The sequence below is a fragment of the Vipera berus genome, assembly GCF_964194415.1.
Source record: "Vipera berus genome assembly, chromosome: 2".
Taxonomy (NCBI): Eukaryota; Metazoa; Chordata; class Lepidosauria; order Squamata; family Viperidae; genus Vipera; species Vipera berus.
The window spans coordinates 127,515,826-127,535,303 of record NC_138203.1 but is presented as its reverse complement, the minus strand read 5'-3'; the positions used below and the strand labels follow the sequence as shown (position 1 = coordinate 127,535,303).

The window sequence follows — 19,478 nt, the reverse complement described above, 5'->3', positions numbered from 1 at the left end:
AAGAAGACAGGCCTGTGAAATTTAATAAAAGAGTTCATCAGATTATACAGCAGTGGCTCCATGCCACCGCACCAGCAATAATATCCACGCAGCGGGGGGGGGAGGGGGGTTAACCCCTTGAGGGGCAGGACTGTATTAAATCTTTCTCCTGCACCGAGCTCACAGTGCTTTAATATTTATGAATCTTAGCAGCTTTGGGAACACAAGACCGGCAGTTTGTGTACATGAGGGAGTGGGGAGGTAGTTTCCCCCCACCTTTGAAGTGCCTATTTTATCGCTGACAAGATGGACTCAAATGCTCACTTATGGCATTTGAAAGCTCTGTTTTACTTTTGTTAGAGTTTCAGTAATGCTGGACTGAGATTTGTCTGAAGGAAGACATTTCCTGCCTTGGAGGTCTTGACTTTTCTCATACCCGATATCTGAGGTGCCTAGTGGTGGCTAGAGGGTGATAGTGAATTAGTGGGAAGCAAAAAGTACCTTTTAATTGTTTGCTGGAAATCTTTAACTGCTAAAAATGGAAAAATGCAATTATTATAAACTTCTAAGAGGTCAGAGAATCTTTCCTCAATTTACCCAGCTTCTTTGGAGAAAGGCAGATGATTCCAGCAGAAGAAATTTGCTCTCCAAAAACTTGAAAACCCAGCAGTAGCAGTCCCAAGTATTTAAAAGATGTTATTTTTTTTTGGGGGGGGGCAGTGTGTGTGACAACTGCTGAGGGTGTACCAAAAGAAAGACTCATAGACAATTTGTTGAATAAATTGCATTAAATGCTAACATTGGTGGCAATTTTCTTCCAAACACTTCCTTTTTTGACACCCAATCTTTGAACATTCCTAAGGACTTTAATTGTTTCTCTGATGTGAACTAATTCTGACATGACAGTTTCCTTTAGACTGTCTTTGGCCCATAGGGTCTGACTTTTGGTATACCATCACACACACACACACACACACACACACACAATTCCTCATATGTATGTAATGAAGAGTGTTCCATACCTCTAAGTATCTCTAAGTCTCTAAGTCAAGTCTCTACGATGATACTGTATCATGTTCAGACTCACAAACTACCCAAACAAGATAAGATGTGAAGGATAGATAGATATTCAGAAATTAGGTAAAACTGCTTTGGGGGGAAAAAGTAGTGTAACAACTCTCACTGATCAGTTGTATAAACTTGATGGCACTGAAAGGGAACAACATCTAGAGGACAACAGATTCTCTATCTCTGCCTAAGAGGAATCTGTGTGCTTCTATATATTGCTGAATTATAACTCCACGCTTCCTTTATCCTAGGCCATGTTGGCTTGGAGGTATAGTTTAGCATGATCTAGAGCAGGCATGTCAAACTTGCGATGTCATGTGATGCCAGCAATGGGGTGGGCGTGGCTTTAGTATGATGCATTCGGCCCGTGGGCCGGCAGTTTGACATGCCTGATCTAGAGAGTCAGCTCTTTATGGATCATGCCTTGTCATGATGAAGGGACTTGCACAGCTCAAAGAACCTAGGAACTAAGCCAGTGGCTCCTAACCTTTTCTGTACCTCACAACCCTAGAATGCTTCTGATATATTCTTCCACCCCTTACAAAACTTCCAAATACAGCAACAAATTATGCACATACACTATAATTTTGAAAACCCAAGTTTTCACACCCCCTGGAATATCATCTTGCACCCCCATGGGCAGCAAGCACCCCTGGTTGGGAACCCTTGAACTAAGCCATGCAGGGCCACCCAAGACAGACAGGTCATAGTGGAGAGTTCTGATACTGGAGAAGGAAATGGCAATCCATTCATGTATGCTGGCCAAGAAAACTCCCTGGACAGTACCAAAAGGCTAAAAGATATGACGGCGGAGGACAAGCTCCTCACGTCAAAAACTACAGGAGACAGTGGAGGACCGGGGGGGGGGGTTTCCTAGCATGCTATGGTCCAGGGAGTCACAAAGAGTCAGACACGACCTAGCAACTGAACAACAACAATAGAGAGTCATGGGCTCCTTACTTTGGTCTAAGTGAGAGCGTCATCGCAGTTACTGTAGTTCAGATTCATTAGAACAGGTTGGCAGAGAAGTAAGTGTTTGGGATAGGAGAGAAAATAAAATCTGCAGCTTCCTGAAGGAATCCCAGTAAAAATCAGCTGCCACAAAAATCAGACTCAATAAAAAAACAAATAGTTGATTCATTAGAAGGAACGGAAAATACAACCATTAAATTGTAGAGAAAATATTTAGGGAAAATGTGTTTTTTTTCTCCAACTTTCATAATGGGAAAATAAAAAGAAAATGGGCACAAATTAAATGACTGGCCTTTCCCCCCCCCACATGATAGAGTAATAATTACTACTTAGGGTAAAGAAATAGGAAATAGGATACAGAAAAAGAGGATCAATAGAGTTATGAAGAATATACTAGCAATAACTGCATGACTGCTTTTAAACTCATTGAATTTGGTACTCAACGCATTTAGATGTGAAAATTTTGTCCCAGTACTCGTCATTTGTTTGGTATTTGATGTGCAAGCTAGAACCTTTCAGTGTCAGTTGCCTCGTGACTCACTACCCTTTCCGGCCAAAACAAAGGGTCATGCATTAGTCATTCCCTTGCAGTCTTATCTTAGCTTCTGTGGTCATTTGGTGTATTTTTGTGCATTAAATTTATTTACATTATTCCTTATGGGAAAAATTTGTTTGGTACTGATCATTTTTCGTACATGTTGTGCCTCCTGGAATGAATTAACAAGTACCAAGATACTACTGTACTAGCCATAAGGCTTGCATTTGAGAATAGATTGCAGAGATCAACAATCTTAGTGAACTGTTGGTTTCTCATGGGTATCTAATCTGGACTGATCCAGCAGGATTTGCGTTGACTGTTCTCAAGCTCATCTCTTTCTTTTTCCCCCCAAGAGTTTCTTGTCTGATAATTTCGACCACTGTCAGTGGGTCTAAAACAGGGGTCTTCAAACTCGGCCCTTTTATGACTCATGGACTTCAACTCCCAGAATTCCTCAGCCAGCATGCCTGGCTGAGAAATTCTGGGAGTTGAAGTCCATGAGTCATAAAAGGGCCGAGTTTGAAGACCTCTGGTCTAAAATCACACAACATAGCCTAAAGTAGCATTTCTCAATCTGTTGCTATCTAGATTTATTAGAGTGCAACTCCCAGAACACCTACATCATAACCAACAGCACCAGGTTGGGAATAAATGGCTAGAGAAGACAACTGAAACATGGACAATGGGACTGGAAGAAAGAAGTAGAAGGTGTTAGACCCAGAAATGTGTTACCTAGGGGCTCAGATTTCTCACAAAATGGCCTATTAAAATTTGGGGGAGGAGAATTGGAGAGGACAATTCCATATTAAAACTTAGCTTAAAGATTATAAAATTATAAGAAGAGAGGACTGGGGAAATCTTGAAACTTCAGAGAAGATTCTATAATAGAAAGTCAGAATTCAAACCCATTTTTGAATACGTTCTCTCATTAAAGGGTTGTTCAGTCCAAGCTGTTTGAAAGAAGACCACAAGAAGGAAATTCAGGGGCTTCAGAACAGCTTATCTATACCAAGCACATACAGGTGACCAGGTGACCCAGTTGAACATGGGTCAGTCGGTCCTGAGAGATAGGCGAGCGCCGTTCCGAAGGGATGGGCGATGGCCTCCGTCGCCCTCGGCCGATCGAAAGGGAGTCGGGTTCAGATCCCCGAATCCGGAGTGGCGGAGACGGGCGCCGCGAGGCGTCCAGTGCGGTAACGCGACCGATCCCGGAGATCCTGGTCCCCTGCTTTTCTTTGCATTTCTAGCTCAATCCAGTAATTCTTTCTAAATTTGCCTCAATAAATGCGGATTATCATACATCAGATTTACCCATTTATTTTGGAATTACATATTGTCTGCCTTAATGGTTTCCTATTCAGCCACATTGGATTCATTTGAGAGAAATGCTAATGCATACCTGAATGACAACTGATAACTAGAATCCAACAATCAAGAACCACTATGAAGGATGCCTCTCTCTTTCCGCAGAGTTTGAGACCTGGCTGCTCAATGACAGTGAAAATAATCTGCCACAAAATGAAGTTGGGATTTAGGCAAGTCTTGGGATTCACAAAGACCATAGCAAGGAGATATAATTTGGGACGCAGGGGAATGGAAGTAGACATAACCTGGATGGGAGATTTGCCTGTTAATCTTTTGACACAACAGCAATTTACCACTTTAATAATAGTGCCGTATTTTCTTTACCCGCCTTGGTTGATTTTGAAACAAATAATGCTATGCTCCTAAGCCTGGGGCACCACATGGACCAAGGGCCCCACCTCCTGACTCTATCGTTAAAGGGCCAGATATTTTGCTTTTGTGTTTACTTAGAATGAGATGTTTTACTGTTCTCTAATTTTTTTACTGTTTTTGTTGTTATAAAATGTTTTTTTTTAATTTTAACTGTAATACATGTTTTGAATTGTAAGCTGTCCAGAGTCATTTACTAAGATGGGGGGGGGGGGCTATAGAAATCAATCAATCAATCAATCAACCAAATAAATAATAAATAAATAAATAGCTAAGCAATGTTACACTTGTTTAGTCCTTGGATGTCTGATAATCAGGAAATCCCATGAGTATAGGCTAAAATGAAAGGTTTTTGTTTTTTTTTAAAAAATAGAAACACAATAGCAACCCATTTCTTTTCCATTAGCCAGGAGCTGAGTCCAAGGTGAGGGACGTTTACTTTCATTTTATTTATTCAATATATTTTACATTCTTTTAATAATTCTTATGCATGTGAAGATTCAAAATGATGTATAACAAAACCAATGGGAAATGGAATACAGATATTTCAATTATAAAGAGTGTTCGCAAATAGTCTTTCCCAATTGGGTGGCCCAGCACAGTTATTGGACTTCATCGCCCGTAGTCTTCTAGAATAGATAGCTTATATTTTTGTTGTTAGCTGCGAAGTCGTGTCTGACCCATCGCGACCCTATGGACAACGTTCCTCCAGGCCTTCCTGTCCTCTACCATCTTCTGGAGTCCATTTAGGCTCACGCCTACTGCTTCAGTGACTCCATCCAGCCACCTCATTCTCTGTCGTCCCCTTCTTCTATTGCCCTCAATCTTTCCCAGCAGATAGCTTATACAGAATCATGTCATTAAAAATGGTCATTTAGAGAGTCCAATCCAACCTACTGCTTAAAGCAGAAGTTTAAATAAATAAATAAATCATCCTTGCTAGATGGCTATCTAATCTTTTTTTTTTGAAATTCATCTGTTAAAGGGGAACCCACCATCTTTCTAGATAATGGGTTCCGCTGCCAAGCTGCTCCTATTGTTTTTCCTATCATCATTAAATCAAAAGCTACCTTCCTTCAACTTTTTATTTTATACCTTGATTTAGGAAATGAGGGAGACGTTTTGATCTTTTTTTCTGTAGGACGTTCGGCCAATTTTCTCTTTTTTTAAGGCTGAACTTTCCTTTCAATCTCTCTTCATAAGGCTTATTTTCTATAAATCTAATTATTTCTGAACCTATTCTAATTGAACTGAATCCTTCTTAAAATATCTAAGATAGAGTCAGATCAACACAGCCGTCTGATAGAACTGTTATGAAATTCAAAGGAAATGTTAATGATATTTTGTCTACGGCAATACAAGGGAGTCAATCATATTTCTTTAAGAGTTCTACTGCTACACGCAATCTCAGTTTTCCAAATCCCAGTTATTTTGTTGCCCAATACCACCCCTCACAAGAAGGAGATATCAACAGGTGGGGATGAGGGGAATGTCAAGGTTTGCAAAGAAAGTTTTCTGGGGGAAAACCTTGAGAGGCAGAATATTCGTCCCCTGGTGTTTTGAACACATGCCAAAGTGTATAGCCACTACTATAATTGGATCAACTCTTCATCCTCACAGGAGCTATCCCAGGTCCTGTAGCTTTAAAATCTAACCTGCTTTCTTTAACAAACTCTTATTATTCAATAAAACATTCTTTTACCTTCCAATGTCTACCTTCTGGCAGAGACAGAAAAAAAGACAGTGTTATAATTGAGTTTCCTAGAAGAAAAATACTAGGGTGATTATGGCTTCCTAAAATAACTTCCTGAAATAACCAACAATTAATTCTAATTCTGCCCCAGAATGTTAGTTTGGTTATCACTGCAATCCATCAAAAACACTGCATGATGCAGTGAAGGCTAGATTGTCCTGTACCAAAACAAAAGTTAGTTAACTCCATCGCTAGCCAAAACAATTGTTTTAACCAGGTACCCTGCTGATCTGTCAGGCTGATAATATTTAGAATATCCAGCCAGCACAGCCATTGGCTATAACAGCTGGAATCCTGGGATTGAGCCCCCTAGTAGATCTGAGGAAAACTGGTTGGGAAATGTTGTTATGGGGCTTCATCTGTGTTACTTCACTGTGACATTAACAAGACAAGTTCGAGGGCTGAGGGGTGGAGATTTTCCATTTTAAATCCTACTCCTCATACTGCCATTGTTAGGAAGACTCTTGGAAATGAAAAGGCTTTATTGTTGTACTTCCAGGGTCCCTTCATTCCTTGCTCCTGGCCTGGCCAGCAATCTGGAAAGCAGCTTTAAACCTTCCACTTCAATATTTCAGGCAGCTGAGGGCGGCTTTTGGAGCTCAGCACTGAGTAAACAAACCCTCTGTTAAGCCAGGACTGCTTCATTTTGACTAAACCCTAACTAAACAAGGCGGCTTCATGAAGCAGAGACTCAACAGCCTTTGAGGTGGCCTCAGGTCCAGCTTCATTAACACCTTTTAATCCCACTGGCCAATTTTGTATTCTCTAAATTATCCTTCCCAGGCTCAGACGTGGGCTCCCCCATGCTGTTGCAACAAGGCAAAGGACTCCACAGGAGTGACTTGCTCCTCCCAGGCACTTGAGAAAGTTTTTCCTATTTGGGTATGAGGAAAGGGGACTCTTTCTCCTGACTGGGCCAGCTATTATAAGAGTTGGTGAGGACCAGCACAGATAAATTGAAAGAAAAAGGAGGGGAAAGCCCAAGAGCCTAAAACAAAGCTTGTACGGTTGATTTTTTTTTGTATGGAAGGGGAAAGCAGTCATCACATCTGCTTTTCTGACGCACACAAAAATTCGGGCTGTTAAAATAGTAGTCCAGCACTTAACTGGATGAAGGTATTAGGCTGTTCTTTGTGGACACCAGCATAAGCAGTGAGGGAGAAGAGGGACAAACATCCATTGAGGAAGACATTGGCTACCCTCTTCTCTTGTGTTGGACTCCTTAATTATTTAAAGGAAAGGCATCCCCCATGTAGAGTGACTCATAAATTGGATATTTAAAATAATATTGCTGCCCATTCACATCCAGAGACCAGGATTCTCCCTCTCCCTCATTCCACAGTTGGAGGGTGAATTGTATATCAGCACAGATGAGGAAATGGTTTCTTCTGCCACAGTATGTCTTAAAGGGAGCACAGTAGCTCAAAAGGTTATTCAATAAGCTGAATTGACCAGCTTCATAAGCCATGATGATTTGTTCACACAAAATTTAAGCTCCCCAAAAGCCACCTTCTTATTTAACATACTATATCTTCGAATCTGAATTTTTCCAATGAATTTGACTTTTTTATGCTCATGATAAAGAGTATGATAGATAGTTAAACTAAACTGTTATGAACCAACTAAACTATATTTCAGTCTAGATTGCTCTGCAAATCCAGCTCCTATAGTTAATTTCCTGCCAATTTAGAAAGCTCATTGTGTAAATCATGGTCAATTTATCTATGGAGAAATGGATTATGCTAATGTGAGAAATATATGAAAATGCTTAATATTGGCAAAAGTGTTAGATCTTTCCACAAATCAATATTTGGGAATCTATATTCATTAGCATGAAACTTCAACTCAGGATAAAATAATTCTTTTAAAATCCAGTGAATTCCAATTAAGTCTTCCATGACAGCAACTTTGTTTCTTTATTTTCTTATACCATTTTCTGACCACAACGTCACCAGTGTCAGTGATGACCTGTGTCTGTCATGTTGTTCTGTCATTTATGCACCAAGCTGTGGACAAGGAAAGTGCAAATGAAGTTGTAAGGGCATCTGTGCTTTTCATTGGAAATATTCTGTTTATAATTGTGGTTGTTTCAGAGCAGCATGGAAAGCAGATTAACAATATGTTTTCATTGCCTCCTATCTTTTTATTTTTATTTTTTTATTACATTTATATCCCGCCCTTCTCCGAAGACTCAGGGCGGCTTACAAGCTTAGCAGTAGCCTTCATTCTATGTATATGCCTGCTTATTAGGGCTTTCACACACACACACACCCCAAGCGGCATTATTACAAAGTCAACTTAATTGCCCCCAACAATCTGGGTCCTCATTTTACCTACCTCGGAAGGATGGAAGGCTGAGTCAACCTTGAGCCTGGTGGGATGCGAACCTGCACTAATTGCAGGCAGCTGGTGTTACTTAAGGAGGCATCAGCCCACTGCTCCACCAAGGCTCTTATCAAAGGCTCCACCAAGGATAAAAATGGTATAAATGTATGGAATGTGGAAAGCATTTCAGATTGGGTGGGGAGATTACTTTACATAAAGGAATCCACACAGGATAAAAACCATATAAATGCTGGGAAGCTGGGAAGCATTTCAAACAGAACTGTCAATTCATTTCTCATAAAAGGTTCCATATAAATGTTTAGAGCATGGGATGGTTTTAGAATTGATATAAGTTGGTCTTGATTATACTGCATTGGGGTAGGTTTTGTGTATTTTGTTGTTGGTTCTCTTGCTGTTGTGTTTTTAGCCTACGTAAGTCACCTAGCACTACTGTGTACAACTTGAGTGGCGATATAAATCATTTAAATAATAATAGCAGCAGCAGCAATAACCTCTCATAATTTCCTAGTGTCATCATTGTTAACTGTAATCTACCTCTTATAACTAACTATTCATTCTATCCCTGGCTGGACTGGGCAGTTGAAAAATATCTTGGAGAAGTACCAGCAAATTGCATTGCCAAGAAAATTATGTGGCTCTTTCCAGGAAGTCACCAGAAGTCAAGCACAACTTGGAGAGTTGACCATACCCTGCTTTTGTTCTTCGGATGCTGGTGGTGAAAAGATACAGCTGCTTTAAGGAGCTGCCAAACAGATCGGGAAAGATCTGTTTCCATTCTGAAGCACCCTTTTTTAAAAAAAAAATCCTACAGCCCTAATACATACTCGTGTTTCCCTGAAAATAAGACTGGGTCTTATATTAATTTTTGCTCCAAAAGACGCATTAGAGCTTATTTCCAGTTAGGTCTTATTTGGGGGGGAAATAGGGTACTAAATGCGTCCGTCTGGCTGATGATTTTAACTGGGCTTATTTTGGGGGTGGGGCTTCTATTACGAGTGTCATATCATGTTAGGGCTTATTTTCCGGTTGGGTCTTTTTTCCGGGAGATTATGATAGTAGTTTCCCATTTCATTTTATCCTAGAAAGAATCCTTTGAGGAAGGAAAAGCTGAGTTATGATAATTGGCCTAAAGTGTATTATGTGCTTTAATTGATATGACTAGCTTTCCTAGGGATTTCACCATTTCAGCACTTCTTTCTTTTTTTCTTTCTTTCTTTCTTTCTTTCTCTTTCTTTCTTTCTTTCTTTCTTTCTTTCTTTCTTTCTTTCTTTCTTTCTTTCTTTCTTTCTTTCTCTCTTTCTTTCTCTTTCTTTCTTCCTCTCTTTCTTTCTCTCTCTCTTTCTTTCTTTCTTTCTCTCTTTCTTTCTTTCTTTCTTTCAGAAGATACCACTATTTCACTTCACTGTTCTAAATATATTATAGAATATTAGAAATCAAATCAAATTCTTTCTCTCCTGTGGCAAAAGTAGCTGTATGGAAGTTCCTCAGGAACAGTTAACACCCTTTGTCCAAATAAAACAGCAAGCAATAATATAAGCAGCAGTCACAGAAAGAGAACTATGAATCAGGTGATTATGAATTCTTCAATGGGATTGACCTGGGACTAAATCAGAGGATTTGGGGCACATAGAACAACCGTTGCTGGATAATCCAATAGAAACTTGTGTGGATCCCAGGTTGTGATGTCACTTCCAGTAATCATAAAAAAGCAATGTTTTAACAGCCCACAAAGTCTTAGCTGTGGATAGCCTAAAATGGCAGTTGTTCCATCTCACAGGTAATACACAGACTCCCTAAGTTATCATGTCTGTCAATCCGACCCCAATAATATACCAGTTTTCAATCCACTGGTGGCTAACAGAGCAGCCGCCGGTTCCCATAGCAACCTAAACAATATTACCCAGGCTTAAACGGATTCGGACGATATTAAAAAAGCAGCCTCTTTAGGAATTCCTGGAGCTGAGAATTTTAATTTTGCGTAATGCGAGCTGACACTGTGTTTATGAGACACTCGCTGGCTGTTTTCTTCAATTAGTGCAAAGAGGAGCGGATTTGTTTTCGAGGCTTAAGGGGGAAAGCATTATTAAGTTATGGATAGATGCAGGTCACCCTGTCAGTGCCATCAATCCCGTAAGATGTAAATTCAGGGGAGATTTCTAGTGAATGCTGAGGTTTTTTAGGCCCACAAAGATAACTACAGTACCTCATTCGCACAAGGGGATGAATAAGCCTTGAGCAGGCTGATTTCTGGGCAAACTTCAACTGTGAAGTGAGATAACTTCCCTGGTGTTTGCTGAGCTTGGTTGTTTTTCTGCAGACATTTCATTACCCAACCATCATCAGTGCTATGTATGTAATATCACAACTAGGTAACATCATCAGAAGCACTGATGATGGGTAATGAAACGTCTGCCTGAAAACAACCGAGTTCAGGGAGCACCGAGGACCCCTGTGCCACAAATGTTCTCCTTTATTAGACAACTTCCAAAAAGATGGGGCTGGGCTCTTAAGGGGGTAAGATGTACCTAAGTGTCCACCCGCAAACCCCAAAGCCAGTAAGCTTCATTCAACACTCAAGGAAATGACGTGCCCATGCCTTCCACCCATTCCCCATTCAGGGATGGCAGTAAACGGTTCCGACTTTCACAAAGTAAAAAGCGTCTGGCAAGGGTAAGGAGACAATAGTAGGTGGTCTACTAAGCAGGTGGCAACAAAGCATTGACATTTTCTTTTTCTGTCTGCTGGGGGAATCGCCTGGCTATTTGCAGCCCATGTATGGTAAGCTTCCTTATTGGGTGGTTGAAATAAAACTGGCAGACTAGTGGGACTGCAGCATGTAGTCGAATTGAAGAGATGCAGGCCATGCATCTGAAGTCCAAATGCATCACTTTCAAAGTTCTGCAAAGCAAGGCGGCCTTTAAGAGCCCTGGTGGCGCAGTGGTTAGCATGCAGTACTGCAGGCTACTTCTGCTGACTCCTGGCTGCCAGCAGTTTGGCAGTTTGAGTCTCACCGGCTCAAGGTTGACTCAGCCTTCCATCCTTGCAAGGTTGGTAAAATGAAGACCCAGACTCTGTAAACTGCTTAGAGAGGGCTATAAACCATTTAGAGAGAGTATGTAAGTCTAAGTGCTATTGCTATTGAATCTCTCCTGTTTCTATCCTAGTCTAGTAGGCTGTGTCGGCGTTTGTGTGTGCCTATGCATGCTGCATGCCCAGAAAGTAGGCAAAGGAATGGGTGACAAACTAACAAGCTCTCTTTGTAACCTCTGACTTTGTAAAGCTTCTCAAAACATATACAGGTAGTTCTCAGATTACAACTGAGCCCAAAATTTATGTTGCTAAGCAAGGCACTGGTTGAGTCAGTTGTGCCCCATTTCACAATCTTGTTACCATAGTTGCTAAGAGAATCGCTGCAGTTGTTTAGTGAATCATGCAGTCATTAAGCAAATCTAGCTTCCCGCCCCCCCGCCCCCCCATGGACTTTGCTTTTCTAAAGCGGGCTGCAAAGGTAATAAATAGTGATTACATGACTCTCTGATGCCTCAACCATTGTAAATACATGCCAGTTACCAAGCGCCCAAATTTTGTCATGTGACCATAGGATGCTATAATGGTGATAAGTGTGAAAAAGTCATAAGTCACTTTTTCAGTACTTTTGGAACTTCAGGCGGACACTAAACAATGGTTGTAAGTTGAGGATTATCTGTACAGTCAAGAAGATATTGCACTGATTTTGAAGCAGCTAGAGTAATAGCCGAGTGGCAATGTAATTAATCCTTTTCCTTCCTTCCTCTCTTTTTCTTTCCAATTCTTCCCAATTCTTATTAGAGCTTTTCTAGAATCTTCTAGTTCTCTGGTGGCAGCTTTCTAAATTGGAGACAGATTTTTAAAAAAAACACAACCTACATATTAATTTACATAAAGTATTTAATTAATTAGTTATCTTAATTTATATAGCCATGTATCTCACCAAAGAAGACTCTGGATAATGTACCACAAAGCTAAACAACAAATCATTTGATTTCTTCTCGGTTTTATGTGGGGAACATTTCCATAGTCAATAGCTGAGGGGGAGTTGGGCCAAGGTCTTTCTATAATAGGCAGTGCCATGAAATCATGCCTGCAAAAATATGGATTACAAAGTGGCAGTAAAGAGTTTTTAATACATCTTATTACCGCCATCTAGTGTTCACTTGGATTTTGCATTTCAGGTGCCATAGACGTATGTAGCATAAAATTTTATTACTCACTCTCTCTCTCTCTCTCTCTCTCTCTCTCTCTCTCTCTCTCTCTCTCTCTCTCTCTCTCTCTCTCTCTCTCTCTCTCTCTCTCACACACACACACACACACACAGAGAGAGAGAGAGAGAGAGAGAGAGAGAGAGAGAGAGAGAGAGAGAGAGAGAGAGAGAGAGAGAGAGAGAGAGAGAGAGAGAGAGACAAGCCCCTGCTATTTTCTTGCCAAGATTTCAAAACTGGTTTGCCATTGCCTCCTTCCTAGGGCTGAGAGTGAATGATTGATCCCAAACCACTCACCTGGCTTTGTACTTAAAGGGGAACTAGAACTCATGGTCACCTGGTTTCTAGCCTTGTGTCTCAACCACTACTCCAAGTTGGTTGTCATAACTGTATTTCAACCTTATCAGTTTTATGTTTTGGCTTAATTTGTTTTCGCTGTTTTAACTTTTTACATAGTTTTTTTTAATTTAGTTATTTATTTATACAGGCTTTGTTTCTTGTTATTTTTGACTTGTGAGCCACTGAGAGTCACATATGGGAGAGGGGCAGCTATAGAAATTGAAACAAAGAAATCAATAAATAAGTAAGAACAATATTTACGTCTGAGTAACACTTGGCATATTCTTCCTTTGGCTTCATTCCTGCGTTAACATTTGTCCTCCCTGCCCCTACCCCACTTATGCTAGGGATGCCAGATTTGAACTGCTGAACTCCAGACAGATAGTTGCATGGTCTACACATGATCACAAAGAACTGAAGAAAGTTCTACATCCAGATCTGGTAGACTTAATTATGCTTAAATACAGGAAGCAAGCCCAACTTGAGAGGTGGTCAGAGAATTGTATACTCTTTACTTGTAGCTTTGATACCATAATATTAAACTTTCTGATTTGAAGAACATACCTAGCTCTGAGTTAAGCATTTCAAGTATTGTTCTCCAGCCTGTTCCATGCACGTTGGACTACAGTTCCCAAAATTTCTTAGCCAATATGGATGCCGGTTGCAACTTCTACTAATTTTAGTTCACTGCCTCTGTAAGGTATCAACTGAGAAATAGCAGAAAACAGGTGTAATCTATGGATGTGATGAGAAGATAATATGATAGTAAACAATCACTACCTTTTCAAATAATGCACAGGGAGTTCTCTTATGAAATGCTACTTTGCACCAACAATTCTTTGAAAATTAAAAAAAAAAACCACAGCACAACACAGCAGAAAAAAAATATTCTGTTTCAACTAATTCCTTCCTATACAAAATGTTTATGTTCCAAAAATGGATATTCACTCCTTACTTACAGTCTGCTGTGGTCAAGGTTCTTCTGACCTGGGGTATTTTCTCATCTTAATTGGAAGAAATAACTAGTTATGGATGTGAGCTTAATAAGAAAAGGTTGACCAAACAAGTCTCCGTGGGTGAGAAAAACAATGTCTTGCTGGAAAGAATCTGCTATACAGTATATTCCTGATTTCTTGCAATAGCATGCTTCATAATAAACCTTCTGTACATCATGAACATTTAATGTAGAAAAAGACACTAATAATTATTTCCCATTCATTCATCAAAAGGCATATTATAATGAACTTATCTCTTTTACATCCACCAACAAAGGTTCAGGTGTCTTACACATTTTTGGTTTCAGTTTAAAAAGGCTAAACCAGGTGCAGCTTGAGTACTAAGTGGATATCAAAAATATTTTTTAAAAATCTCATTTTTAAAAAAAGGTTTCATTTTGAAGCAATTAACTCAAGTCAATTGATGAAGAGCTGGATGCCAACTAGTTCGCAAGTCAAAAACGGTAGACTTCACAGATAGATATATAGGTTAAATTTGCCTACCAAAGTAAAATATCCTGTATTTAAATCGCTGGATATAGCTGGAGAGAAAAGAAAAAAAAATCATGTGATTCTGGCTTGTGGGTATTGGATGAAATATAAGAGATGGTGATTTATTTTTGTTTTGTTTTTTCCTGAAAGAGTTTCTGAGCTATTGGGAATCAGAATTACTTTATCTGAATCATGGCAGGGTAGAATTTCATTCAATAGTATCTCTAAGGGGCACAACCCACACATATTTTCCCAATCATTCCTCACAGGTCCAGCTATCAATTATGTTTTGTTCAGATATGGGTGAATCCATGACACTCCAAATGTTGCCGAACTACATTTCCCAGCATTCTTTTTATATTGGCCGATGCAGCTGTTAGTTCTAGTTCAGCCACATCTGAAGGACCACATGTTCCACCCATCAGTTTAATGTTTTCATCTTCACTAGCAAAACTTGATGGAGAAGGCAGTTGGCAGATGCCCAGGAGATATGGATGGAAAAACAAGAGATTAGCTTAGACACAGAAATAAATCACTGAAGTTGAGCTTGGAAGTTGGTACTAACTTCAAAGAACTTCTCTGCCACTAAAACTCTGAGATTATTGTCTGGACAATATATTTTTGGACAACATTTATCATCACTGTTACATCCAAAGTTCAGTGCAAAGGAATGCTTACATGTGTGTGCTTCTTTCCTACAGCATTTATATAGCTGCCCATCCTTCAGAGCTGAAAGATATTTCTACATAATTCTCCATGTTGTCCCCCAAACCCTTTTACAAACTTCTGATCGTTTGTCTTTGCTAGACTTCTGCAGGACTTCAACTGCAAAGAGAAAAGGATGATTTAGAATATGGGTGGACGTGGATATTACAGTTGTTGGCACATTCTTAAATCCCATTCATGTTCTGAATCAACTTTTCTACTCTGAATCTGTACATATGACCTCTAGGAATTCACCAGGACCAACATACAATCACAGGTAGCATTTATCTGCCACCTCTACTTGCAAACAGATATTTGCCAATATCTGACAACTGACATGCAAAGGAGTGACATTCTGAGAAACAAATTTAACGTAATTCAAAGAGCTTCACCCACTTTATACCCAGCTTTATCATTAAAACGTCTGCATAGCACTGTTTTTTTTTAAAAAAAATCCATAAAACAGTTTATAATTAAATTCAAAACAATTAAATATTGATAAACGCATATTACATTAAGATGTTGTGTAAAACATACAAAACAAAATTAGTAAAAATAATAACACAGCAGTTTTTTTTAAAAAAAAGTTTTAAATGTTACTGCAGCCTTTCCCCCCCCCCTGTGAAAACAGTAGGAGGCTGAAGTCAGATTTTGAAATAGAATACGGAGATCAAACCTGAAAACTCACCCCCTTTCCCATCAAAAGTTTATTTTAACTCCACTTCCACATGCATTTCACTATACCACTATTCTGTTTTTTCTCCCAGATGTTCAAGGGAGGATGGGTGGCATTCTCTCCCCGTCCCCACTTCATTCCCAGAATAACTCCTGCAAAGCAAGTTAGGTGGAGAGGTGATCTGTGGCCATCTCTAGCGAGTTTTCTGGCTGGTGTGGGAATTTGAACCCTGATCACCTTGGCCGACGCTCTTTTTCCAAAAGTGCTTTTTAGTTTGCTCTGGCTGTTTCTGTTTGCCCGTCTGCCCGCGTCACACCTATGTGCTTCCTCCTTTCTCAGCCACAATAAATCCAAGAAAGAAAACGAGCAGGCATTTTTTTTCCCTCTCCCTGTCCCCCCCTCTCTCTCCCCCTCCCTCCCTCCCTCCCTCCCTCCCTCTCTCTCTCTCTCTGGCCGTCGGAACGGCCCCAGCCTATTCAAGCAGAAGTGTAAATCCAAGCGGAGAGTATTAGGCAAGGGATGAGCCGTCTCTGGTAAATCCTCCCCATTCCGCGCTCAGCAAGAGTTTGCTAGGAGGATTAACCCGCGTCTTGTTCTCAATCCCAGTTTATGAGTTTCCCCGCTGGCTGGGAGGATCCGGTGTGTTTAAACAACAGGCTAATTAATCCTCATTTTATTACTTTCTCTTGTCAAGTGGCTAAAGAGAAGCTGTCAGCTCGGTGAGCCGCCCCACTCGCGTTTGTTTAGCTCCCAAATTACTTCATCAGAACCATCTGCTGCAAACGTCTTGGCTAGGGTTATTGATTTCTCTATTCAAATGCCTCGCTATGCCAGGAGGCGAAGACTTTGAAGGAAATTTTAGGGTCATGGAGCCAGGGTAGTGCTGTTTGTTATTTATGACAGGGAAGGAATGCCTCTCAAACTGACAGGTGAAGTTACGGACAGAACCGGTTTGCAAACCGTTTGGAATTAGAGTACCAGGCAAGCCAAAAGGGTTCTTCTTCAGGAATTCAGAAAGAAAGAAAGAAAGAGAAAGAGAGAGAGGGGGGGGAAGGAAGGAAGGAAGGAAGGAAGGAAGGAAGGAAGGAAGGAAGGAAGGAGGGAGGGAGGGAGGGAGGGAGGGAGGGAGGAAGGAAGGAAGGAAGGAAGGAAGGAAGGAAGGAAGGAAGGAAGGAAGGAAGGAAGGAAGGAAGGAAGGTCTTTAAAGTGGCAGGAAGAAGAAATAAAACACAAGGGGGGGGGACTTTGGAAAAGCACATTTTATCCTTATGGGTTACCCGCTTTATTTTTCCAAAGGGGCATGCAGTACTTCTTCCTGTTCAATATTGGTTTAATTTTACTTTTTTTAAAAAAATAAAATAAAAGTAAATGTACATCCCGTCTGATACAGAACTAATGAATAACAATGCAGTGCTTCTTCAACTGGTTACAATAATGGTTTAAGTCCGTTTTTAGTTTAGTAAAAATGTACGTCTTGATTATTCAGACAGCTAGTTTCCGCGTCATTTGTTTTTGCTCTCTGTTGCCGTTTCGAGTTCAAACCTAAATCTTCAGGTGGCATTCTTTTCTGGCTGCAAAAGAAGGGAACGGATTTTAAATAATTTTATAGTAAGCCTTAACTCCAAGTGACTGCAAGCAAATGTCCCAGACACCTTTCAGCATGATAGGGTTGAAGGTAATTTCTATTGCTTTCTTCCATCTTCCCAGTGTAGTCTATAGTCTTCTTGCTTCTTAGTGGTCTCTCACCCAAGCTCTAGTAACCTGGTCCAATCTTCCTATGCTTTTCAAGATCAGCCCTAGTAGACTAGATGCTGCCACCTAGCTGGACATCTGTTCAATTTTTAAAAGGGAAGGAATTACAGTACATTGGGGGATGGTTCCTTAAGACCAGGGCTTTTTTTTTCTCATAGAACGCTCAGAACGGAGTTCCGGCACCTTTTTTGGATGGAACATTGTAGGGTAGGCAAGGCGGGTTGTATGACATGTGTGAGTTCCGGCACCTTTTTCTTTTACAAAAAAAGCACTGCTTAAGACCATTCTCACTTCTAAATTTGCTCAATTATCTGGCTTCAGGCTGAAATATTAAGTCTACTTCCTTGGGCCTCAATATTTTACGTACCTACTAACAATGATCCCTATGCTCTTTATATTACGCTATGATCTGGATCTTTGAAACTAATTGAAGCTCGTAGAAGTTGACATTTGCGCTGAATTAATAGAGCTGAACAGTGGGATGAACTGATTGAACTTAACGGTGGGATGAATTGAAGTGAAACGGTGGAGCACAAGGGAGAATCCTCTCTCGATCTCACAGCTAAAGGAGAACGTGCAACATGTCCTACTTTTTTGTGACACGTTTCAACATTTTGCCCTCGTGTGCTTCCTATAGACCGCAATTTGTCTACCTGTGAAGTAGGGCCCATTGGCAATCAGATGAAAAAGCTCGTGTAAATTGGGGGGAAGAAAAATGAGCTTTAACTTTAGTGCAGCCGACGTAGACAAGGCATGTAGACAAGAAATCTAAAAATCCACAGAGGGGGACGGGATGGATTGTAGCGACTTGGGTTTCTTCATCAGCTTCATGCCTTATCATCTTTTATTTTTATTTTATTTTTTATTTTAATTCCATTTATATCCCGCCCTTCTCCGAAGACTCAGGGCGGCTTACAAGCTTAGCAGTAGCCTTCATTCTATGTATATGCCTGCTTATTAGGGCTTTCACAGCCCCCCCAAGCTATGCCCCAATTCTCTCTCCCCACCCTCTTCCTTTTGGTCAGGCTCTTCCAGACCAAATGCAGCGGCTGCCTCAAAGCTGTGGCTCCTTCTGAATTCATCATGCGGGTGCTGGAGAACGTCTACCACGTCCACTGCTTCTCCTGCTGTGAGTGTGAGCGGCGGTTGCAGCGGGGAGACGAGTTTGTGCTGAAGGAAGGGCAGCTGCTTTGCCGGAGTGACTATGAGAAGGAGAGAGAAATGCTAAGTGCCATCAGCCCTGCACCCACTGAGTCAGGTGAGAGAGGAGTGACCATGGGGGATCTGCTCAGTAGGGTTAAAAGAATGATCCTGAAAATGCGCAGAGAGGCCCTTCTCACCATCCTGTGTCCCATAGCCACCTCCCAGGTATTCAAGGCCACTGAAACACAACCCTGTGTGGACAAATGAATATCCCATCCTGTGAGCCGGTTTCTTCTTTCCAATCAAGAAAACTTGTACAATCCTGAATACACGGTGTTGCAGGAGAAAGTCCCCATTGATGTCAAAGAGGCAAAATGCGAAGGTTCACTGTATTGAATTCCTAGTTCAGTGTTATGCCCAGACTGAGATTTTCCACTTTCTTTCCTTGAGTTCTATCTCCCTAGTAGTTAATGCTAAAAGAGATTAAAATATAGCTGGATAGAACTCCTGTACCCTCCAGGGATGGAAAGCGAGTAGTAGGACATGCTGGAAGGCTGTAAGAAGTGAAAAAGGCGACAGATGTCAAAGTTGCTACACAGTCATGAAAAGGACAGATCTGTACCTCCTTTCCCCATACACCTTTCTCTGATCACCATGGATATAACTGTCATCGTCCATATTCTCGGGATGTTAAGATCCAAAGGATCTAAAGACCATCATGCTTTAGAACACCTGGTTCTGGGCCAAG

The 19,478-nt window shown here is 40.7% G+C and overlaps 1 protein-coding gene across 1 annotated transcript in view; it reads left to right on the top strand.

Annotated features, from left to right (window-relative positions):
* LOC308661503 (LIM homeobox transcription factor 1-alpha-like) overlaps positions 1-19,478 on the top strand; it is a gene marked incomplete at its 5' end in the record, with an annotated part of 90,446 nt that overhangs the window by 58,871 nt on the left and 12,097 nt on the right. The window contains one exon of the mRNA XM_081316450.1: positions 18,613-18,845. Within this exon, the coding sequence (XP_081172576.1) occupies positions 18,613-18,845 (233 nt within the window). The remainder of the gene's footprint in view (positions 1-18,612; positions 18,846-19,478) is intronic.